The sequence below is a fragment of the Mobula hypostoma genome, chromosome 2, assembly GCF_963921235.1.
Source record: "Mobula hypostoma chromosome 2, sMobHyp1.1, whole genome shotgun sequence".
NCBI classification, from domain to species: domain Eukaryota; kingdom Metazoa; phylum Chordata; class Chondrichthyes; order Myliobatiformes; family Myliobatidae; genus Mobula; species Mobula hypostoma.
In genome coordinates this window covers 225,292,720-225,314,578 of record NC_086098.1, presented here as the reverse complement: position 1 = coordinate 225,314,578, position 21,859 = coordinate 225,292,720, and the positions used below count along the sequence as shown (strand labels likewise).

The 21,859-nt window shown below is 38.5% G+C and overlaps 1 protein-coding gene across 1 annotated transcript in view; it reads left to right on the top strand.

Annotated features, from left to right (window-relative positions):
* Positions 1 to 21,859, top strand: part of rtf2 (replication termination factor 2) — a 64,080-nt gene that overhangs the window by 8,250 nt on the left and 33,971 nt on the right. The window contains exons 3-5 of the mRNA XM_063041554.1: positions 8,461 to 8,554; positions 16,470 to 16,609; positions 18,118 to 18,196. Coding sequence (XP_062897624.1) covers positions 8,461 to 8,554; positions 16,470 to 16,609; positions 18,118 to 18,196 — 313 coding nt within the window. The remainder of the gene's footprint in view (positions 1 to 8,460; positions 8,555 to 16,469; positions 16,610 to 18,117; positions 18,197 to 21,859) is intronic.

Here is a 21,859-nt window from a genome sequence, read left to right as displayed (position 1 = left end):
TGAGATAGCCACGAAAGCACTGAAAACGTTGCTTCCATTTCCAACATCATATCTCTGCGAAGCAGGGTTTTCTGCAATGAATGCAATGAAAACTAAATTGCGGAATAGACTGGACATAAGAAACCCCCTTCGACTATCGTTGTCTCCAATCACCCCTCGATGGGACAGTCTTGTTGCAGGGAAACAAGCCCAGGGCTCCCACTGATTCGGCGATATTGGTGTGTTGCAATAATTTTATATGTTCATATGAGGAAAATATGTGCTGTGTGTTTAGTATCCAAACGTTACTTAAAATGTTATGATGCTATTGGCTTATAGTTGACTTATAACTGACCTATCACTATATTCATGCGAAGAAAATAAGCTGTGTGTTTAATAAATTCGTTAGATAAACCCTTTTAGAAATGAAATTGAGTGTATTAGCCACTTTTAAGTGACTTGCAGTTGACTTATCACCTATATTCCGGTCATGATTAACACATCCCACTCCCCGTCGGCCGGTCTGCAAGAATATTGTCAATATTAAATCGGTCCGCAGTGTAAAAAAAAATTGGTGACCCCTGCTCTATATAACCTGATACCTCAAGCACATTGGTAACATCTTTGATTCCACTTTAAAGCAAAAGAGCCCTTTATTTTCCAGTTGGGGCTGTTACATGTGTCCCCTGCCAAAGAAGAAAAGTCTCTAGTCAGGGGAGGCAGACCTATAACATGCATTCTAAGATGACGTGCACAAAAGTTTTGTTGACATGAGGCCTGCAGTGCTGCCCCTCAATTCTTTAAACCCACTCATTATCTTTACTGCCAAATAAAGCAGCAAATGATTATTTTTTTAACAACCCAAGACCAGTAAGATGTTTTCACATGAAGCATTTCAGGCCAACATGGCAGCAGCTGGACAGTTGTGAGAACACATGACTTTGGCTGATACACTTTGAAATCTTTGCAGACCTGGTATACATCACAATTTGGATAGTTGGAGTAGACTTGCTGATGAAACTAGTGCTACTTGCATAGCTCTCAAAACAACCAAATGCAAGCGAAATATAAAGTTTGTTATCATTAGTGCAGCAACAAAAGTCTCACTGAGTAAAGTGTTTATTTTCCTTTCCTTAATTTTTTTAATGAATATGAATAAAGCTTGTAATTTTACATTCACATTTCTTGTGTTATATATGAGGTACAATAATACTATTGTTTGAAAAGATTAATAGTTTTGAATAGGTTTTCTAAAATGCTTCATTTATTTCATCCACATGTTATGCTTTTTTAATAGTAAAACAATATATGTAAATGAGCAACAGGACTCATCCTTTGTTCTTAAAGTCCATAATTATTGTTAATTAACTAATCAATTATATCTGCTCAACATTACAATGGCACATAGGAGAATTTTTTTCGTAGGTTATCACCAACTTTGGCACATGTTCTCAGAAATATTTGCTACCCTGCTGTAAATTAAAGCATAAAAAGAATTCATATAAAGCATCAAGACAAGAATTCAGAGCAGAGATGGATCATCTGTCCTTTAAGCCTGATTCACCATTCATTTAGATGATTGCTGATATCTTTACTTCTTCCCTTTTTTGATTATAATCTCCATATCAGTTGATTCTCTTATTATCAAAAAAAATTAATCTCAGATTTGAACAAATGATTGGAGAATGCGAAGGTTCACCACCACTTCTGCCTTGTCTCTGTTCTAAGTGGTTTCAGTCAGAATAATTTTGTTTCTTGCATACAGCATGTTGAGCTCTGTCAAAATTTCAAGTTTCAGTAAAATCAGCTCTTATTCATGTCCTTGTAACAAAGTTGCTAAAGGTCAATAAGCAGGTACAGTAAGCAGATGAGGGGCAAATGATACATTAGCTTTTATTGTGAAAGGAGTCTAGGGATCTTGTAATTGTGCAGGGCCTTGATGAATCACACTGTTTATTCAGCTTAGTTCTTCTTGCCTGGAAAAAAGTAGTATACTTGATGCTTTGCTCTCTCTTCCTCTTAGCCAAGCTGTTGATATAGACAGCTATAACCCACTAGTCTGTTTGACAGTCTGTCTGGTCCTCCCCTTATTGTGAACAACTGGACATTGCCCCCAGTTCCATTGACTATACCCTTGCAGACTATCTGTGTGGGTCCTTGTGGAAAGGCTTGTGAAAATCTAAATATAACGTACTCACCTGTTCCCAATTAACTATTTCTACTAGTCACATAGTCAAACAGTAACAGTAATACTCAAATATGATTTTCTTTTTTTTTTATTTTATTTTTATTTGGATAAGGAATTCACAAATATCATGTACTTTTTTCACACATATAACCTTTTCCATTTTTTATATGTATAAAACTATAATTATTTATACATTCTTAAGTACACATTGAGATGATATAAAAGAAAATTAGACACTTAAATAGATAATTATGTACTGTGGTAATTCTAATCTATTAGGCTAAGTAATGGTATTAGTTGTTAAGAAAAATGGTAATAATAGTTTCCATATAACTCTTCAGGACCATTTCCTCTGGTTCAAAATGTTGTATATAAGCCTATGTAACAACCATTGTAGGTGTTTATATCCTAATTTGTTCATGCTTGCTCCTGCCCGCAGACATAATTATCTAATCCCTATGTACTTATTTACTTAATTTTTTTCATTTTTTATCCCTTTCCCAAATCTTTCCCTTTACTTGTGTTAATTCTCTATTTTCCAAAAGAAAACAAAAAAAAGACATTTAGACTAGGGGTGCTTACGTTAGCAATATTACTGTGTTGATGAGAAGAGCAGTATAAATCATTAGGAGAGTCATCTAAAGTCTGCTCGCATTGGGGTTATATATTCAATCCATTTATTCCAAATTTGATAAAATTTTTCTTTTTGAATTCTCAGGGAGTAAGTCAACTTTTCCATTTTAAATATTTCCAAGATAACTTCGTGCCAATCTTCTAATGTAGGTGGTATTGGATTTAGCCACTTTCTAGTGATTGATTTCTTACTTGCCGCTAAGAGGGCCTGCAGCAACTTTATATTGTCCTTCTGTTCAAGGAACAATACATGCCCCAAATAGAGCGTCTCAAAGTTCAGAGGTATCTGGGACCTAAGCACCTTAACTAATGTTCTATGAATACCTTCCCAATATAGACTTAATTTAGGGCAATCCCAGAAAATATGAAAATGATTTGCCTCCTTGGAGCCGCACCTTCTCCAACACGTCACGTTTGTATCTTTATATTTTTCCTGATATGGGGTCTTGAAGTATCTTATAATGTTTTTCCAACAATGTTCTCTCCAAGTCAAAGAATTAGTCGAGGACCATTGAAAGCTGCAGATTTTCCCCCAAGCCTCCTCTGAAAGTACCAACCCGGCTTCTTTCTCCCACTTCTCTTTAATATACAGTGTATTTACATTTTTAGCATGGGAGAGTGCATTATATAATCGAGAAACTGATTTACTAGGTATTGAACTGCAAGCCGAATTCAGAATCTTGAAAAATTCTAATTCTACTGTTGATAGGTCTGTATATCTACAACTCTGGTTAACATAGTTTCGTACTTGAAGGTACCTAAAAAAGTCATTGTGTTCTAGGCCATGTTTGTCCTGCAGGATTTGGAAACTTTGTAATACTCTTTTATCTATAAATGAGAGGTAGGTTGTAAGACCTTTCTTTATCCATAGCTCAAATCTTTTATCTCCTCTGTTGGGAAGGAATTCGGTATCATATGCACACCATCTAAAGAGTTTTAACATGTTATTAATTCCACATGAATTAACCACCTTCTGCCATACTTTTAATGTAAGATTTATCCAACTGTTTTTAAATTTTTCCAACTGGGCCATCAATCCTTTGTCAGCTATTGAGGCCTGTAGAGGAAAACTGTCCAAAATCTATTTCCTTCCATCTAGCCTTATATTCCCTATTACACCAATATAACAGAGGGGTTATCTGTGAGGCATAAAAATAATTTCTCAGGCAAGAAAGAACCATACCTCCTCCTTCCTTCCCTAACTGTAAGGTGTTATATCGAATTCTAGGTTTCTTTCCTTGCCAAATGAGATGGGAAATCCATTTGTCCCATTCCCTGAATTGATTATCATCCACCTCCACCGGTAAAGTACGGAAAAGATACAATAACCGAGGAAGAATATTCATTTTTATAGTATTTATCCTTGAATTTAAACTTAAAAAGGGGATAAGATTCCATCTATGCATATCTGCTTTTATCTCTGAGATTAATGGCCCATAATTTACCTGTGACAGTGTTGAAAGATCCTTCGGCAGGGTTATTCCTAAATATTTTAATGATTTAGCTTCCCACTTAAGACCGTATGTATCCTGCAATTTTTTGGATGGTGTATAATTTAGGGACATAACCTGCGTTTTCTTTACATTTATTTTATAACCTGATATTTTCCCAAAGTCATCCAACAGTGTAAACAATCCTATAAATGATTCTTCTCGTTCACTCAGATAGACCAAAACATCACCTGCGAATAACGTCACTTTCTGTTCAATCCCTGCCACCTTGATACCTTTTACGATTTCGCTCTGTCTTATTAGTTGGGCAAGCGGTTCAATATATAAGCGCAAAAAGGAGAGGAGAAATTGGGCAACCCTGTCTAGTGCCTCTCGCTAAGATGAAGGAGTCAGAGAGGTCCCCATTTATCTTAATTCGGGCTGCAGGGCTGTCATATAGAGTCTGAATTACTTTAATAAACTTTTCTTGAAAGCCGAATCTTCCTAACACTCTGTATAGGAATGCCCAACTAACCGAATCAAAAGCTTTCTCAGCGTCCAATCCTACTACCATTGTCTCTGTCTCGTTCTTAATAACCTGTTCTAATATGTGCAGAGTTCTCCTTATGTTGTCCTGTGTTTGTCTTTGTTGAATAAATCCAGTCTGGTCTAAATGGATTAGGCCAGGTAAAAGCTTTTCCAATCTGCGCGCTAATATAGATGTAAATAGTTTGTAATCTAAATTAAGAACACTAATTGGCCGATAATTGCCACATTCTAGTTTATCTTTACCCTCTTTAGGAATAACTGAAATAATCACTTCTCTCCAGGAAGGTGGAGTTTCTCCTCTCTGCAAGATCCAATTAAAGGTGTTAAGTAGTAATGGGGCTAACTGTGTCTTCAGGGACTTGTACCACTCTGAGGTAAACCCATCAGAACCCGGGGACTTTCCAGCCTTTAACCTAGAGATGGTCACGTTCAGTTCTTTGACAGTTACTGGTTCTAATAAACTTTCATTTTGTAAATCCGTAAGTTTAGGTAGATCTAAAAAATTCAATACACTGTCTATATAGGGCTCATTGGGGGCCCGGGGTTGGGAGTACAGCTCTTGATAATATGTTTCAAAACTCTCTTGAATTTTCCCTATTGTACTCTCCACAAGCTTTGTCTTTGGATTCTTTATTTTATGAATTGTATTGTCTGCTTGTTGTTTTCGTAATTTATATGCTAATAATCTAGCTGATTTACCTCCTACTTCATAATTCTTTTGTTTCAGGTAAAGAAAATTCCTTTGAGTTTCCAACGTATAAATATCGTCAATTTCACTTTGCAATTTCCTAATTTCCTGTTTTCGATTTGAATTACTTTTGTTGCTATCTACAACTTGAAGTTGTTTTAATTTTCCTTGAAGGTCTGCTAATTTTTGTGCATTGATTTTTTTCATGTGAGTGGTAATGGAAATAATTTTCCCTCTCAGTACAGCTTTCAATGTATCCCATAAGATCACTGGTGATGTTTCTCCCGTGTCATTAAGGTCTAGATATTCTTTGATTTCTCCCCTTAATCTCTCCATTACCTTCAGGTTATTGAGTATATGTGAGTTTAGCCTCCATAGTGTTTTCCTCACTTTCCTTTCCAGGATTAGAGACATAGAGACTGGGCTGTGATCCGACAGATCAATTGTTGCAATATTACAGTTTTTTATCCTGAGTCTATCTGTATTAAAGATAAAGAAATAGTCTATCCTTGAATAGGCTGAATGAGGGAAAGAGTAATGTGTATAATCTTTACTAGTAGGGTGTAATTCCCTCCAGACATCTATAATTCCCAACTCCTCCATCAATGAATTCATTTTCCGAGTCAGAGGTTTATTCTGAGTAACTATTCTTGAAGAATCTAATACAGGATTTAATCTAATATTAAAATCCCCTCCACAAATTACTACCCCTTGAGAGCTGACCATTAGGTCAAAAATGTGTCTATAAAATGACCGTTCACAACCTGGAGGAGCATAAACATTCAGCAATGTTATTTCTGTACCTTCTATTCTTCCTGTGATTTTTACAAACCGTCCTTCTTTGTCTTTAATCTCTGAAATATGTTCATAATTAAGAGTACTTGATATTAAAGTAGCTACCCCTCTTTTGTGACTCAATTTATATGATGAATAAAATACATGCTTAAAGCCCATTCTTTTTAATTTTCCATGTTCAGATTGGCTCATATGTGTTTCCTGGAGGAAAGCTATTTGTGCCCTCTCTTTTTTCAATGTGGACATAATCTTATTTCTTTTAATTGGATTCAAAACCCCATTAACATTATAGGAAATTATTTTTACCAATTCAGTTTGCATTTTTCTCTAGTAGAAAAAAAACACTCTCCTTTTCTAACCAAACAGTAAGCAATCCCTTCTCAACAGTAAACCAAGACATATAACCACACCCTAGACATTTTTGAACGTGTAACATTTGAAAATTTTTCCCGACTTCCCACAGTGAGGCAAGAATCCCCAGTGCGTAGTCGTGGTCTAAACTGATTTTACAGTTGTTCCACATGAAGCCTTTATTTTGCCATGCTCTTTTAAGCACCTCTTCCTTCGTTCTGTAATTGAGAAATCTGACCAGAATCGATCTGGGCTGGGCACCTGCCGGAGGCTGTGGTGCCAACGCGCGGTGAGCCCTTTCTATCTGTAGGTCTTTTGCGGCCGGTATATCAAGGTTCTCTGTAAGCAGCTTCTCCACGAAGAGAATCATCAATCCGGGTTTACCTTCGGTTCCTTCGGGAACTCCGTAAATCCTCACATTTTCCCTTCTTGAGCGGCCTCCTTGATCTATTAGTTTCCACTGGAGCTGGTCTTGCAGCTTCAGCATTTCTGCTATCACTTCCTCGGCATTTTGTAGCTTTTCTTCAATTCCAACAATCCTCACTTCGGCTTCATCTATCCGCGAGTTAGTTTTTACTATTTCTCCTTTAATATCTTCCAGCTGTTTGCTGTTATCTTGTCGGATCTCGCGAATCTCTCTGAGAATCAAAGACAGAGTCACCGATTCCCCCTCATTATCTCCGTCCTGGCTTGCCGTGGGGGAGCTAGGCCCGTCGCCTTGCTGCGTCTCTTTATGTTTATCAGCCTTCGGAGCGGACTTTTTAATCTTGTTCTTAGACATCATCCTTGCCCCTTTTATTAATATAATTATGCAATCTTAAGTATTTATCTGAATTCGATTTTGGGGCAGTTTACCTTCTTTTTTGTCGAGAGACCTTTTCCTTACGCCGCCATTCCCTTGATGACCCGGAAGTCCTCCTCAAATATGATTTGCATTTTATAAAAGCTTCTACTTAATTCTATTATTTTCATTGTGTTCTCTTATTTTATCGTTATCAATTAGGACAATTTTCCCTATTATTGGTATTAGCCCGACACGTTGATAGTTCCTTATGTTCTCTCCCCCACCCCCCCGCCCCACTTCCCAGTGGGTTCACATATCCTACCCTCTGCAGGGGGTTTATGTAGCTAGTATTAATTTCCAACAGGTTCCTGTATCTTTAAAATTTTGTAAGACTGAAATTGGGTTGATTTGTATATTGAAAAATGAATGGAAGGAGTTCCTCTAACATTTCTGCAAATGAGTGTGACATGGCAGAGGAACAAGTGCATTTTTTTTTGAGCAGGTCAGATCTTTCAAATTCCAAAGCCCAATACATTAAGTTTGCAGTTTGTTTGGTCCAATTTCCTGCCAAAGGCTCTTGGTATTAAAAGCCAGAGGTCAGCAAAGTGTCTTTCTTGAGAGCAGAGTTAACTAACCCGAGCTGGAGAACTAGTTGGCTTTTGATATGGAGCAACCATATTCAAAAGATGCACTTGTGCTTAAGGGGGTTTGTTGGACTTCAGGGTTTCAATTTTGAGAGGTAGATGGTGAAAACTTTGAAATAGATTGAGGCCCCTACTTGTGTCCAACAATATAACCAAGCCCATAAATTTTTCTGATAGATTATTCAGTAGTACATTGAAAATGGAATACTAAATTTTTGTGCGGGGAAACATAGTCACCATTTTCATGTCGCAGTATTCAAAGCTTTTAAGGTTGCAATCAATTTTGAGTTTCATTGACTTTATTTCAGTGATTAGTTTTTATTATTCAACTTGATTTACTGTTTAATTGATTCCCTTTGTTGCATTTCTTTATCTGTTAGAATTTGAAGATTATATTCTTTCTGATTGCTGTCTTTCAGATTGTACAACAAAGATGCTCTCATTGAATATTTGTTGGACAAATCTCCAGACAAATGCATCATTGAGACTGCAAAACACATTAAGAGCCTTAAGGTGAGTCCGTAAATCAACAGATTAATGTTGTTGGCTGTGCTGCTGGGAACCCATTCTGCTGGTAAGACTGCATCTTTTGTTTTCCAATGTCATTTTAAATCTTTGTGTTCAGTTCTTTGTTCTCTTTTCACTGCTATGCCAAAATCCAAAACAACCTGTCTAGCAGTTCTGAATCTACCTCTTCACAAAGCCTGCAATGGTTCGTTAGAGTACCCACTACCAACTAAAGGGCAGTAAATGTCAACCTTTTGTCCTGTTTCCAGCTGCTATAATCAATAAGAAAAGGATCATTGAGGTAATTTCATAAGATATTTAATCATTGTGGGCTGGTACAAACTAAAGAGGCAGTATTTTAATAAATTGTATAGCTTCATATGGTGACATTGCTCCCAATGTCAAGAAGTAATATGGCATCACACCAGTAGAGACTCCACGGGTTCTGTCAAAGATGTAACAGTCCATTTGACAGATCTTTGAGTCGTATTTGAAGCAATCTCATCCAGTATGATATTGTATTTTGGTGATATAGCCACAGTCGTTAACTAATCTGTTTTACTAAATCTTGAAAATGTAACTATTTGATTATTTGTGCTATCGTAATATTGGCAAAAACTCTCAAATTTAAAGTTTTAGTGAGATTTAACAATTCATTTAATCTCTATTTGGTGCTGAATTTTTCAATCAAAATTGTAAAGTTTAACTGTTAATTTTAGTTGGAACTGCTTAAATTAAACTTTTGATTCTTAATGAATTATTTTGGAACAGAATATGGTTCTGGCCCATGTTATCATCTGTTCTTGTTAGCCCAACTGGCATTGATTCCAGCCATGTGCCACTCTTCTGCTCATGTGCTGCTTTCTCTTCTTGCCATTCAAGATGTGGGGTTCTCCCAATTCTATGGTTGCTTTATTGTGTTCATTATTGGAGCCAGGCAAGAGAAAGTAAGGTTAAGGAAGGTGGATAGGATAAAAACAATGTCCATGATACAGTAAAGCTAGAGTTGCACCAGTGATGTATTATTTATAAATGGTCAATTACTGAGGGACTGCTAGAAGAAACAAAAGGGATTTGTAGAGGATGTGAATTTCAGGTCAGGTGGTATCTGTGGAGAGAGAAAAGCTGTGTGGTCTCGGCCTGAAACGTCAACTGTACCTCTTCCTAGAGATGCTGCCTAGCCTGCTGCGTTCACCAGCAACTTTGATGGGTGTTGCTTGAATTTCCAGCATCTGCAGAATTCCTGTTGTTGCATTAATATTACAGACAGTGTATCACCACAGCAAAACCTTTCTTGTTTCCTTCTCGATCATCAGTCGAGTGCAACCTTCTCTCTGGCGTATTCTTAGATTGACTGACTGTTGTGGCGTGGATGAAATCACTGGAGAGACAGTCACTGGTAGATACAAAGCAGCTTCTTTATTCCACACAAGGTATAGCAGGCATCATATGGACGGAGATGCTTTCTGCAGAAAGGTCTGCTAGCACAATGTGGGCTCGATATTTACATGCTAAACACAAAGGCAATTGCTACTTTAAAAAGTTACAATGCATAGACAATGCTTCCCTTTGAAACTACATACAAAATATCACACCATCCTTTCCTTCCGACGCCAACATGTCTGGGTTGGTATCCACAGCCTTTAGGATTTACTTGGCATTTTACATGCTAACATAGAAGACAATTAATATTTATAATGTATAGACAATACTGTCTTTGAAACTACAGCATTTTAAATCTGATATTCACACCTTTTAGGAAGCCCATTGTGGTGGACTCAATCCACAGTACTTTGTCAAATAGAAGTCTGGTGGCCAAAGTCATTTAAGTGTAAACAAATCATCTACCCAAAAAAAACCTCACTCTAACACTGACAACCTCTTTAGCTACTATCTTTTCTATTAGATTTCCCAAAGGTTGACTTTGAGCATAGTGGAATTGCATGTGTCATGTACCCCCGTGACAGGTTAAAGAACCAGCAGAAATAGAAAACACTTTGGAGTCCAGTATTGCTATTAACTAATGGTATTTATTAGTAACTACACAATACAGTAATATAAATGCAGATATATCAAACAGGTTAGCAATGTGTGTGTGTGTATGTATACATGTGTGTATGTGTGTGTGTATGTATGTATGTATATATATATATATATATGTGTGGAAATATATGAAAATCAAACTGCTTCAAGTCTAGGGGTAAATAGATAGTCTATGATGAGTAAAGTTCAGTTCAGTTTGTGGTATTGAGTTTGAATAGTGATGGATAGAGAGAGAGAGATTTGAGTCTTCAGGTGAGCTGACGCCGTCGATCTTCCCGTTGTCCTCAGAAATTCTGTAAAAGTCACCGACTATGATCACAACAAAGGGGACCGTTCTTCTGTGGTGGAATTATCAACCTAGGCGAAGGTTGGACACACGAATAACTCCCCACCTGTCACACCCTTTTCACACTGCAAGAACCACAGATCGATCCGCCTGATCGATCCTCCAAAACCCACTTTTTCTGTGGGCACAACAAAGCTCATTCAGTGTCCAAAACCATGTGCCTCCAGGTCTATCATCTGACCTTCTATTTATCTCTCTGTGCTGAATACCAACTGTCTCTCAAACAGCTCCTCCCCTCCCTCTCTGTAAGAATTTCCAAGCAGGCAGCGTCCTTGTAGAAAGTATAAACAGGCTGTGAGCAGTCTTCACCGCTCTCTCTCTCTCTCTCTCTCTCTCTCTCTCTTCCTCTCTCTTTTTTAACAAGGTGTTTGTGTTGGGCACCTCTCTCTTTTGCAAAAGCACAGTTCATAGGGGTAATTCAGGACCCCGTCACACATGATAGTAGTCTTTGCTGTCCAGGATGGGTGATCTCTGGGGATAGGCAAAAGCAATGCTCTTAAGGATGGCTTTTTGGAGCAGCTTGTCCAGAAGCCCACCAGGGGACCGGCTGTTTTGGATTGGGTGCTGTGTAACGAAGCTGAGGCGATTAGGGAGCTGGAGGTAAAGGAACCCCTTGGAAGTAGTGATCATAATATGATTGAGTTCAGTTTCAAATTTGAAAAGGAGAAGCTGGTACCAGGTGTATCGATATTTCAGTGGAACTGGGGTAATTACAGTGGTATGAGAGAGGAACTGGCCCAAGTCGATTGGAAAAGTAAGCTAACTGGAAGGATGGCAGAGCAGAATTGGATGAAATTCCTACCAGATATAAGGAAAATGCAGGAAAAATATATTCCAAGAAAAAAGAAAATCATGAATGGAAAAATGTGGCTAACGAGAGAGGTGAAGGCAAAAATAAAAGCAAAAGAAATGGTGTACAAGGAAGCAACAATTAGTGGGAAAAATGAGGGCTGGAAGACTTATAAAAACTTGCAGAAGGAAACTAAGAAAGTCATTAGGAAAGAAAAGATGAATTCTGAAAGGAAGTTGGCAATTAACATAAAAAAGGATACTAAGTTTAAGTATATGAAGAGTGACAAGAGTAGATACAGGACCGATTGAAAACGATGCTGGAGAAATTATAATGGATAGCAAAGAGATGGCGGAAGAACTGAATGAGTATTTTGCATCGGTCTTCACAGCAGAAGACATGAGCAATATACCTGATAGCCAGAGGTATCAGGGAATAGAATTAGGTACAGTCAAGATTACTAGATAGAAAGTGCTTGGGAAGCTAAGTGGACTAAGAATAGATAAGTCTCCCGGTCTGGATGAGGTGCACCCAAGGGTTCTGAAGGAGGTGGCCTTGGAGATTGTGGAAGCATTGGAAATAATCTTCCAGGAATCAATAGACTCTGGCATGGTGCCGGAGGACTGGAAGGTCGCAAATGTAGTTCCGCTATTTAAGAAAGGAAGGAGGCAGCAAAAAGAAAATTACAGACCTATTAGTCTGACATCGGTAGTTGGAAAGATATTGGAGTCAATCCTCAAGGACGAGGTTATGAAGTACCTGGAAGTGCATGACAAGATAGGCCGAAGCCAGCATGGTTTCATGAAGGGAAGATCCTGCCTCACCAACCTATTGGAATTTTTTGAGGTAATCTCAAATAAGATTGACAAGGGAGAGGCTGTGGATGTTGTGTATTTGGATTTTCAAAAGGCCTTTGATAAGGTGCCGCATATGAGGCTGCTTAATAAGATGAGAGCCCATGGAATTATAGGAAAGATATTGAAATGGGTGGAGCATTGGCTGATGGGCAGAAAGCAAAGGGTGGGAATAAAGGGATCCTATTCTGATTGGTTGCCGGTTACTAGTGGTGTTCCGCAGGGGTCGGTGTTGGGGCCGCTTCTTTTTACGATGTATATCGATGATTTGGATTATGGATTAAATGGTTTTGTGGCTAAGTTTGCGGATGACACCAAGATAGGTGGAGGAGCAGGAAATGTTGAAGAAACAGAAAGGTTGCAGAGAGACTTAGTCAGTTTAGGAGAGTGGGCAAAGAAATGGCAGATGAGATACAACGTTGACAAATGTATGGTTGTACATTTTGGAAGAAGAAATAATTGGGCAGATTATTATTTAGATGGGGAGAAAATTCAAAAATCAGAAGTGGAAAGGGACTTGGGGGCCCTCGTGCAGGATACCCTGAAGATTAACCATCAAGTTGGATCGGCGGTAAGGAAAGCGAATGCTATTTTGACATTCATTTCAAGAGGAATAGTGTATAAGAGTAAGGCGGTGTTGATGAGGCTCTGTGGGGCATTAGTGAGACCTCATTTGGAATACTGTGTGCAGTTTTGGGCCCCCTATCTTAGAAAGGATGTACTGATGTTGGAGAGAGTTCAGAGAAGATTTACGAGGACGATTCCTGGAATGCAGCGGCTAACGTATGAGGAGCGTTTGTCGGCTCTTGGACTGTATTCATTAGAGTATAGAAGAATGAGAGGGGATCTCATAGAAACATTTCGAATATTGAAAGGGTTGGACAGAGTAAATGTGGAAAGGTTGTTTCCCTTGGTGGTTGAGTCCAGGGCAAGAGGCCATAGTCTTAGAATTAGAGGGTACCCAGTTAAAACAGAGATGAGGAGAAATTTTTTTAGCCAGAGGGTCGTGGATTTGTGGAATTCATTGCCACGTATGGCTGTGGAGGCCCGATCATTGAGGGTGGTTAAGGAGGAAATTGACAGGTATCTAATTGGTCAGGGTATCAAGGGATATGGGGAAAAAGCCAGAAATTGGAGCTAGATGGGTGAATAGTTTAGCTCATGGGGGAGCTGCAGAGCAGACTCGATGGCGGAATGGCCTACTTCTGCTCCTTTGTCTTGTGATCTTGTGAAATGTTTAAATAGGAAATTCTGAGGATTTTGTTTCATATGTACCTCTGAAACTACGATTCCAATTGAAAAGTGGCATTAACATTGCAGTTTGTGTACATGGGTAACTGATGCTGCAGTGACATTTACATCCTCACAAATAGCATTTGTTATTTTGATCTAGTCATTTTTTAGTAAGGAATAGTACATATATAATTTCTTGGTATAATGGTTGGTTTTACAATCTTCATAGGATCCTGGTGATTTTAGGTAAAGGGAAAGGTTTTGGAGTTGGGGGGGTGGTGCTCTGGTTTGGAATTTTCTGCATAAATTCATGAATGAACATTCTTAAAACTGACTTAATTGAGAGTATATCTGACCATTTTGGGTTGTTTCTCCATTCAGGATTTTCAAACAAGTCTTAGGAGCACTTAAAGGGCAAATTTATAAGATAAAATGGTACATGGACTTGATGTTCATACTATAAATTGTTGGGTGTAGCTAAAAAAGTATTTGTGCAGCTTTTGATAAACCATTTGATGGGCTTTGAGAGCTTTGAGCTTGTTGGAAACACTAGCATTCTCTTGAAGTAAAGGACTATGATTGTGACTACAGGACTGGACTGTGCAGGGGCAGGCCAGCAAACTGGAATCTGTGCCTTGGGATCCTGTTGTTCACGTTAGCTGACACTGTTACACAAGGCCTATCCTATCCTAGTTCAGTGGTGCGATCTAGCTGGCATTTTGGTGCAGTATGTACCCTTTAAAATCTCCCTGACAATCTTTTGCATTTGGGAAAGCTGTGAGTAACATTTTGTTAACAGTGGAAGCTGTGATATATTAGAATAACTACTGAATTAATGCATATTTGATACAGTGGATTCTGGTTAATTGGATATCAGTTAATTGAGGCAGCCGCTTATTTGGGACAACTCTTAAACTACAAAAACTAATCGAGAAAATAATTGGGATTCCCTTTGTTTATTTGGGATACTATGCCACTTAGTTGGGGTAGGAGACTTTATCTTATTTATTTAGCGATACAGCGTGGTGTAGGACCTTCGAACCGCTCCACCCCAGCAACCCACAAATTGAACTCTGAACTCTGCAACTCCAAGCTGTAATAGTGCCATGCTAACCACTACGCTACCATTGCGCTCTGAAATGATTGCCAAATAGGTTCTAACTAACATCAGTCATGCACACTTGTGTAGCCGTGAGACGCTATACTGTGCTTAGAGTGATCAGTTTTTCAATACCATCAGTTGCATGTGTTTGTAGATTTGGAGGATGCAATGTCAATAGCATTGTATAAAGGCAGTCCATCATCTGCACCAGCGTCCAAGCTGATTTTGTTTATTGTGCACTAGATAAATTCCTCTGATTACTATTAGGACCTAATACACAGTTTTATAGTATTGTAGTACTATTGGTAGTATTCCAATTTGTTTGGTATTTCATTTAAATATAAAATCTATTACATAGTTTTTTTTAATAGACATTTATGACTACTTCCTTGAAGCTTTGGCTAATTGGGTCAACTGCTTAATTGGGGCAAAATGTACTCATCTGATTTAACTGGAATCCACTGTATATGTTGACCAAAAATTCTGATTTGGAAACCTGTGATTTTTGATCCTGAATCAGAGATGCCCAGAGACCCTTGGTGATGTAACTTGGAAATAAGCCTTTTGGCACATCAGTTCCACGCTGATCATTTACACTAATCCAATTTTACACTCTCTCCCCCCCCCCCCCCGATTCTACCGTAAGACATAGGAGCAGACTCAGGCCATCAAGCCTGCTGTGCTGTTCAATCATGGCAACTGATGTATTGGGTGAAGTTTACAGGGGTAAATTAACTTGTCAACCCATACATCTTTGGGATGTGGTAGAAGACTAGAACTCTCAGAGGAAGGTGATGCTGTCACAGGGAAAATGTGCAAACTCCATACAGACGGCATCAAGCTCAGGGTTGAAGCTGTGAGACAGTATCTTAATCAGCTGTACTCCTGTTCTGTCCCCAAGAGAGAAAATTGAACATACACATTGGATCTCAGTGGTAATTCCCAGAAAAATGGAGTCAAGTGAAGCAATATAGAGGCAGTTGTGGCATCATCATTCAGTAAATCCTGGAGTCTGCGCATAAGTGTGTTTGGATATCTGGGATACGTTACTGTGTAATTGGCAAAGTGTTGGCAATGCTGAATGGGCTTAAAAAGGGTACCAAAGCCCACTTGAATTGACACTTCTGTAGGGTATAAAGCTGATCCAAGGTGATTGAGAAATAATAGCTCAACTTGCTTGGACGTTGTAAGAGGAAAGTATATTTATTTCTCTGGTAGTAGAGGACCAATAAACTACAGAAGTAAATTCTAAGAGTCCATAACGTAATTCCTGCTACAGATATTACCATAGATTGGAGGCCCCTTCATTCACTTAGATATGTTGAGTAGAGACAATTGTAGAATAAAGTATATTCTGTTCTTTGGCTGACTAATACTCCTGGAGCAATGATGCAAATTAATAATACAAATTTCCAGGGTTGAGATGGATTTTGGATTTTAATATGCCTTGAATAAGCACTTTGTGAAGAGAGAAGTTGACATAACCTACCCCTTTATTAGGAAAGAGTTAATTAGACCAGGATATTCCATGGTTTTTTTTATATAATCCTCAGGATGTCAAGGAGCTAAATCTGACCAATAATCCAGCTTGGAAGGGTGACAAGGCCAACACAAAAGGTGATAAGTTTGAAGACCTGCACTGTGCTGCTTTCATCTGTCCTGTGGTTGGTTTGGAAATGAATGGGCGACAGAAGTAAGTTGTTTGAATTTGATTTATCTTTGACCTTAAAATTGTCTGTTTGTATTTCAAGACACAATTTGACTGACAGCAGAAGTGCAGTGATTTTTTTTGGATATAATAAAGCAAATTCATCTGCTGCTATAACTTTCATGGCCTCCTCTCAATTGTGTATGACCTCCCTCTTGACATGACTCCTGAGGGGCAAGGAGATTTTTTTGCATCTTGTACCTTTTGTTAGTTGTTTTGTTTAGCTACTGTTTCACAATGTGAAAATGGCTATTTATCTTCATCAATTATTGTACATATTTCATGTTTCGTAATTTTTGCTTTCTGACAGTTTCTATTTCTGTCAGGCTATCTTTTCTGCAGTGTGGAAAATAATGGGCAAATATTTTTCCCCCTGTAAATTAAAACAACATCTGTATAATGCTTCGTTGTTGACTAACACCCCTGGAGCAGAGAAAGTGCAGGCAGGTAATAAGATGCAGAGCCATGATAAAGTACATTGTGAGGTCAAGAGTCCATTTTATCATAAAAGTAATTTTGTGACAGTGGGATAGAAGCTGTCCTTCATCCTTGTATATGTGCTTTCAGGCTTTTCTGTCTTTTACCCAGTGGGGGAGAGGGTAAAAAGAGAATGTCTGGGTGGAAATGTTCTTTGATAATATTGCCTGCTTTAGTGAAGCAGCAAGAAATGTAGACACGGATGTGAAGCTGATTTCCTCGAGGATGCAGGCTCATGGGCAGCTTCTAACCCACCGTTACTAGACTACTTTGTATGATAAGATGGACTCTTAACTTCACAATCTACCTTATCATGGCCTTGCATCTTATTACCCGCTTGCACTTTCTCTGCAACTGTAATACCTTACTTGGCATTCTGTTATTGTTCTCCCTTGTACTGTACAAATTCAAAGCACTGTTGTAATGAAATTGTGTCCAACCAACTCTGCAGTTTCCTGTGGTCTTGGACAGAGCAGTTACTATACCAAGCCATCATTATTTTCTGATGCATCGATAAAAATAATAGCTGGGACATGCCCAATCTCTTTAACCTCCTGAGGATGTATAGGGAGTGATGTGTTTAGGTGGTTGGATCAAGACAGGGTATTGGTGATATTTATTTCAAAGAACTTGAAGCCCACAACCCTCCTGACCTCAGCATCACTGATGTAAGCAGGAGCATGTTCACTACCCCCCCCCCCGCCCCACCTGCTTTCCTGAAGTCAGTGACCAGTTTCTGTTGTTGACATTGAGGTAAAGGTTGTCGTCATGACACCTTATCATGAGGCGCTCTCCCCTTTCATAGACTGTTATTTGATTTGGTTTGTCATCCTTTTCAAATTCATGGGAATTGTGTGTTTCTTTTCCATCAAAGGTGGAAAGGTTCCCTTGGAGGATCTTTTGTCAATCATTTTAAAGATAATTTATTTAAAACCAGTATTTGCAATAACTCAATGTTATTAAAACATTGCATTTAATCATCGCTGCAGTTTGTAATCTGACTGATTTCCTGATAGATTTTGCTATCTTCGTGCTTGTGGCTGTGTCTTCTCGGACCGTGCTATGAAAGAGATAAAAACTCAAGTTTGTCACAAGGTAAGTAATTGAAAGTCATTCTAACAAATATGTTGAATGTGTACAATAAATCTGTAAAATATTCATAAATGGGGAGAACAGTATTCATTGTAACCTTCTAAGAGGCTTCCTTCTGTCTTGTAAAATTTTCAACTTGTTGATCCTTACTTCTACTTCTCTCCAATGGTATGTATAATTTTAGATTCTCAGATTACTGTTGCTTCAGTTTCTTAACTTCCACTTGATTCCATATTCTCAGCATTCAGTAACTGAGATTATCTTGATCATCCCCCAGTACTGATTATGGCTTTCTATCCTGCTGTACTTTCTCATCCAGTGCACCCAACACTGCATCCCCACTAATCATGTCCCATATTTACAGACCTACACCAGTTCTCTACAATATTGTCTGGCTCATTGTTCCTATTTTTATCCCTGTCTTTCTTTGAGGCTAGCCTTTCGTATCTGCACCACTTCACCTGTTCTAACCTAGAAGGCAACTGTGTGCCTCCCTATCATCTGCAAATTATGCACTGAAGCACCGATTCATTTGTATTTTCTCATCATTTAGATTATGCTTCCTTTTTAAATTTTTCCTTTCAAAACTTAATGTTTCAATTTGCCAGATCCTTGCCCATTCACTTAACCTTTCTATGTGCCTTTGTAAATGCCTTGAGTCCCCTTCACTACTTTCCTAGTCAATCTTTGTGTCATCTGCAAATTTAGCAGCCACCCCTTCAATACTTTCATTCAACACATTTATATAAGTTGTTAATAGACGAAGCCTCAGCTCCGATCCCCGCAGCACCTTACTTTGTTGCATCTTGCCAAACAGAAAAAGGTACAATTATGCTTGTTTGCTGTTAGACAATTATTCTTCTCGGCCAGGAGTTCCCAAACGTTTACATGCCATGGACTGAAACCATTAGGCAAGTGGTCCATGGAGGCAGGTTGGGAATCCCTGTTCCAGGCCAATATGTTAGTTCCTACATCGTGAGCAGGTATCTTCAATAACTTGGCAGAGCTTTGCAGGATGCCTTCTGGAAATCTAATTATCTATCTTTTACCCACAGTATAAGTTGTTTTAAAAAAAATCCATTGGTCAGATGAGATTTCCCTATCCCAAAACATGATGACTTTACATAATTACCTTGAATTTTTTGTAAGGGCACTACTATACTTTCAAAAGTAGCTTCAAACGTTTTCCCTGTGACAGATGTTAGACAAATCTGATGTATGGTTTCCTGCTTTCTAACTCAAAATTTTTGAATACTTTTTCTATTTCCAAATACTAAATTCTAGTGAAAAATGACCAATGCCTGTCTTAATTTCAAGAAGGATTACAAAAATATATTGTTTGGGCAGACTGTAACTGGTGTTCAAAGTTAGGCTTTTGCACCATGCTTACAGAGGGATATTTGATTTTGGAGGCAGTGCATTATGATTCAACAAATTAATACTATACATTTATAGGTTAATTTACAAGAATAACCTCAAAACATGGCTTGCAGAATTAATTAAAGGTTGATATGTAAATTATGTATATTATTTGAAGATGTGGTTGCAGGTACAAAGCTTATTTCTTTGGGAAAGGGAATCTTTAATTTTGATGTTGTATTTTGTATCTTCAGAATCTTTTCACTTGAGGTGAAGAGTATAACTGGAGGCTATCCATATTGGATGGAAACGATACAGGAAATTTCAAAAAAAGCCATCTTTCTGTTGAGAATTTTACATTATCATTGCCCTCTGGGAACAGAAATTTCTCCTCATCTTTGTCTTAATCTTGGTCACTCATCTGGTTCCCTTCATCTTTGGATTATGACTCTCTGTCCTGGACTTCCCACTTGTTGGGAACTCCCTTCCTGCAGTTGGTCTAGCCAGCACTCTTATATTTTTGTAAGTTTCTGTAAGAACCCCTTGACCTTGAGTAAACAAAAATCTAATTGACTAATCTATCAGCAAAGATAGCATTGAAAAATATTTTTAGAGGATTCCTGAGGAGCTGGCATTTCAGTTGACCAAAATACATTTTTCAATTTTCATCCTTTCTTCAAACAAAACTGCTGAATCATAAGACAAAGCTGGATATTTGGCTAAAGGCCTTGACAGAGTACACAGTACAGAGCTTTGCTTTCTATTATTGTTCCTCTATGTAAAATAAAACTGATAATCTTGCACTCATAGGCCTTTGGCTGTGGTGGATTTTCTGGGCAATTGAATGTAACTCCTATTGATACTGTTGTTTCAATGGAGATAGGCGAGACTACAGATTCAATCTGGAGCAACAAACATTCTGTTGGAGGAAATCAGTAGATTGAGCAGAGTCTTTGGGAGAAAAGGAGTTTTCAATGTTTGGGACTTGATGCAGAATTTCAGATTGAAGCCCCAACAGTTCTTTTTTTCCTCCCACAGATGCTGCTTTACCTACGAAGTTCCTCCAGTAAATTACTGCATCGTTTTTTTTACAATGTTGCACAGTGCAGGGTTGCACCTGCACTTCTGTTAATTAGAAATGGAAAAACAGTGTGCAGGAGAGAATCACAGGAAGAGCTGTGATGTGAGAGTGAGTAGGCACAAGCTGACTTTACTAATACAGTGAGAGAGTCAGCTCAGTGCTTCTCGTTCTGCTCGGTTTAATCCATTCCCCAATTGTTGTGGTTTAAAGGGGAGATGGAGTCTTGATGGCGTGAAGACATAGTGAAGTGCCCTCTTCAGTTCCAACCCCTCAAAAGATGCCTACAGTCCAGAGATTCACCAGTCTTCCCAAGACTTGCCTCTAGGGTGTTCATATCCTGGATTAGGTTGAAGAATTGATAATTTTTGTAGTTCAAGTTATACAGTGGCATGCAAAAGTTTGGGTACCCCGGTCAAAATTTCTGTTACTGTGAATAGCTAAGTGAGTAAAAGATGGCCTGATTTCCGAAAGGCATATTTCTTTAATATTTTAAGCAAGATTACTTTTTTATTTCCATCTTTTACAGTTTCAAAACAACAGAAAAGGAAAAGGGCCCGAAGCAAAAGTTTGGGCACCCTGCATGGTCAGTACTTAGTAATACCCTCTTTGGCAAGTGTCACAGCTTGTAAACACTTTCTGTAGCCAGCTAAGAGTCTTTCAATTTTTGTTTGGAGGATATTCACCCATTCTTCCTTGCAAAAGGCTTCTAGTTCTGAGAGATTTTTGGGCCATCTTGCATGCATTTCTCTTTTGAGGTCTATCCACAGATTTCCAATGATGCTTAGGTCGGGGGACTATGAGGGCCATGGCAAAACCTTCAGCTTGCACCTCTTGAGGTAGTCCATTGCGAATTTTGAGGTGTGTTTAGGATCATTATCCTGTTGTAGAAGCCATCCTCCTTTCATCTTCAGCTTTTTTACAGACGGTGGGATGTTTGCTTCCAGAATTTGCTGGTATTTAATTGAATTCATTCTTCCCTCTACCAGTGAAATGTTCCCCGTGCCACTGGCTGCAACACAAGCCCAAAGCATGATCAATCCACCCCTGTGCTTAACAGTTGGAGAGGTGTTCTTTTCATGAAATTCTGCATGCTTTTTTCTCCAAACATACCTTTGCTCATTGCGGCCAAAAAGTTCTATTTTAACTTCATCAGTTCGCAGGACTTGTTTCCAAAATGCATCAGGCTTGTTTAGATGTTTCTTTGCAAACTTCTGACACTGAATTTT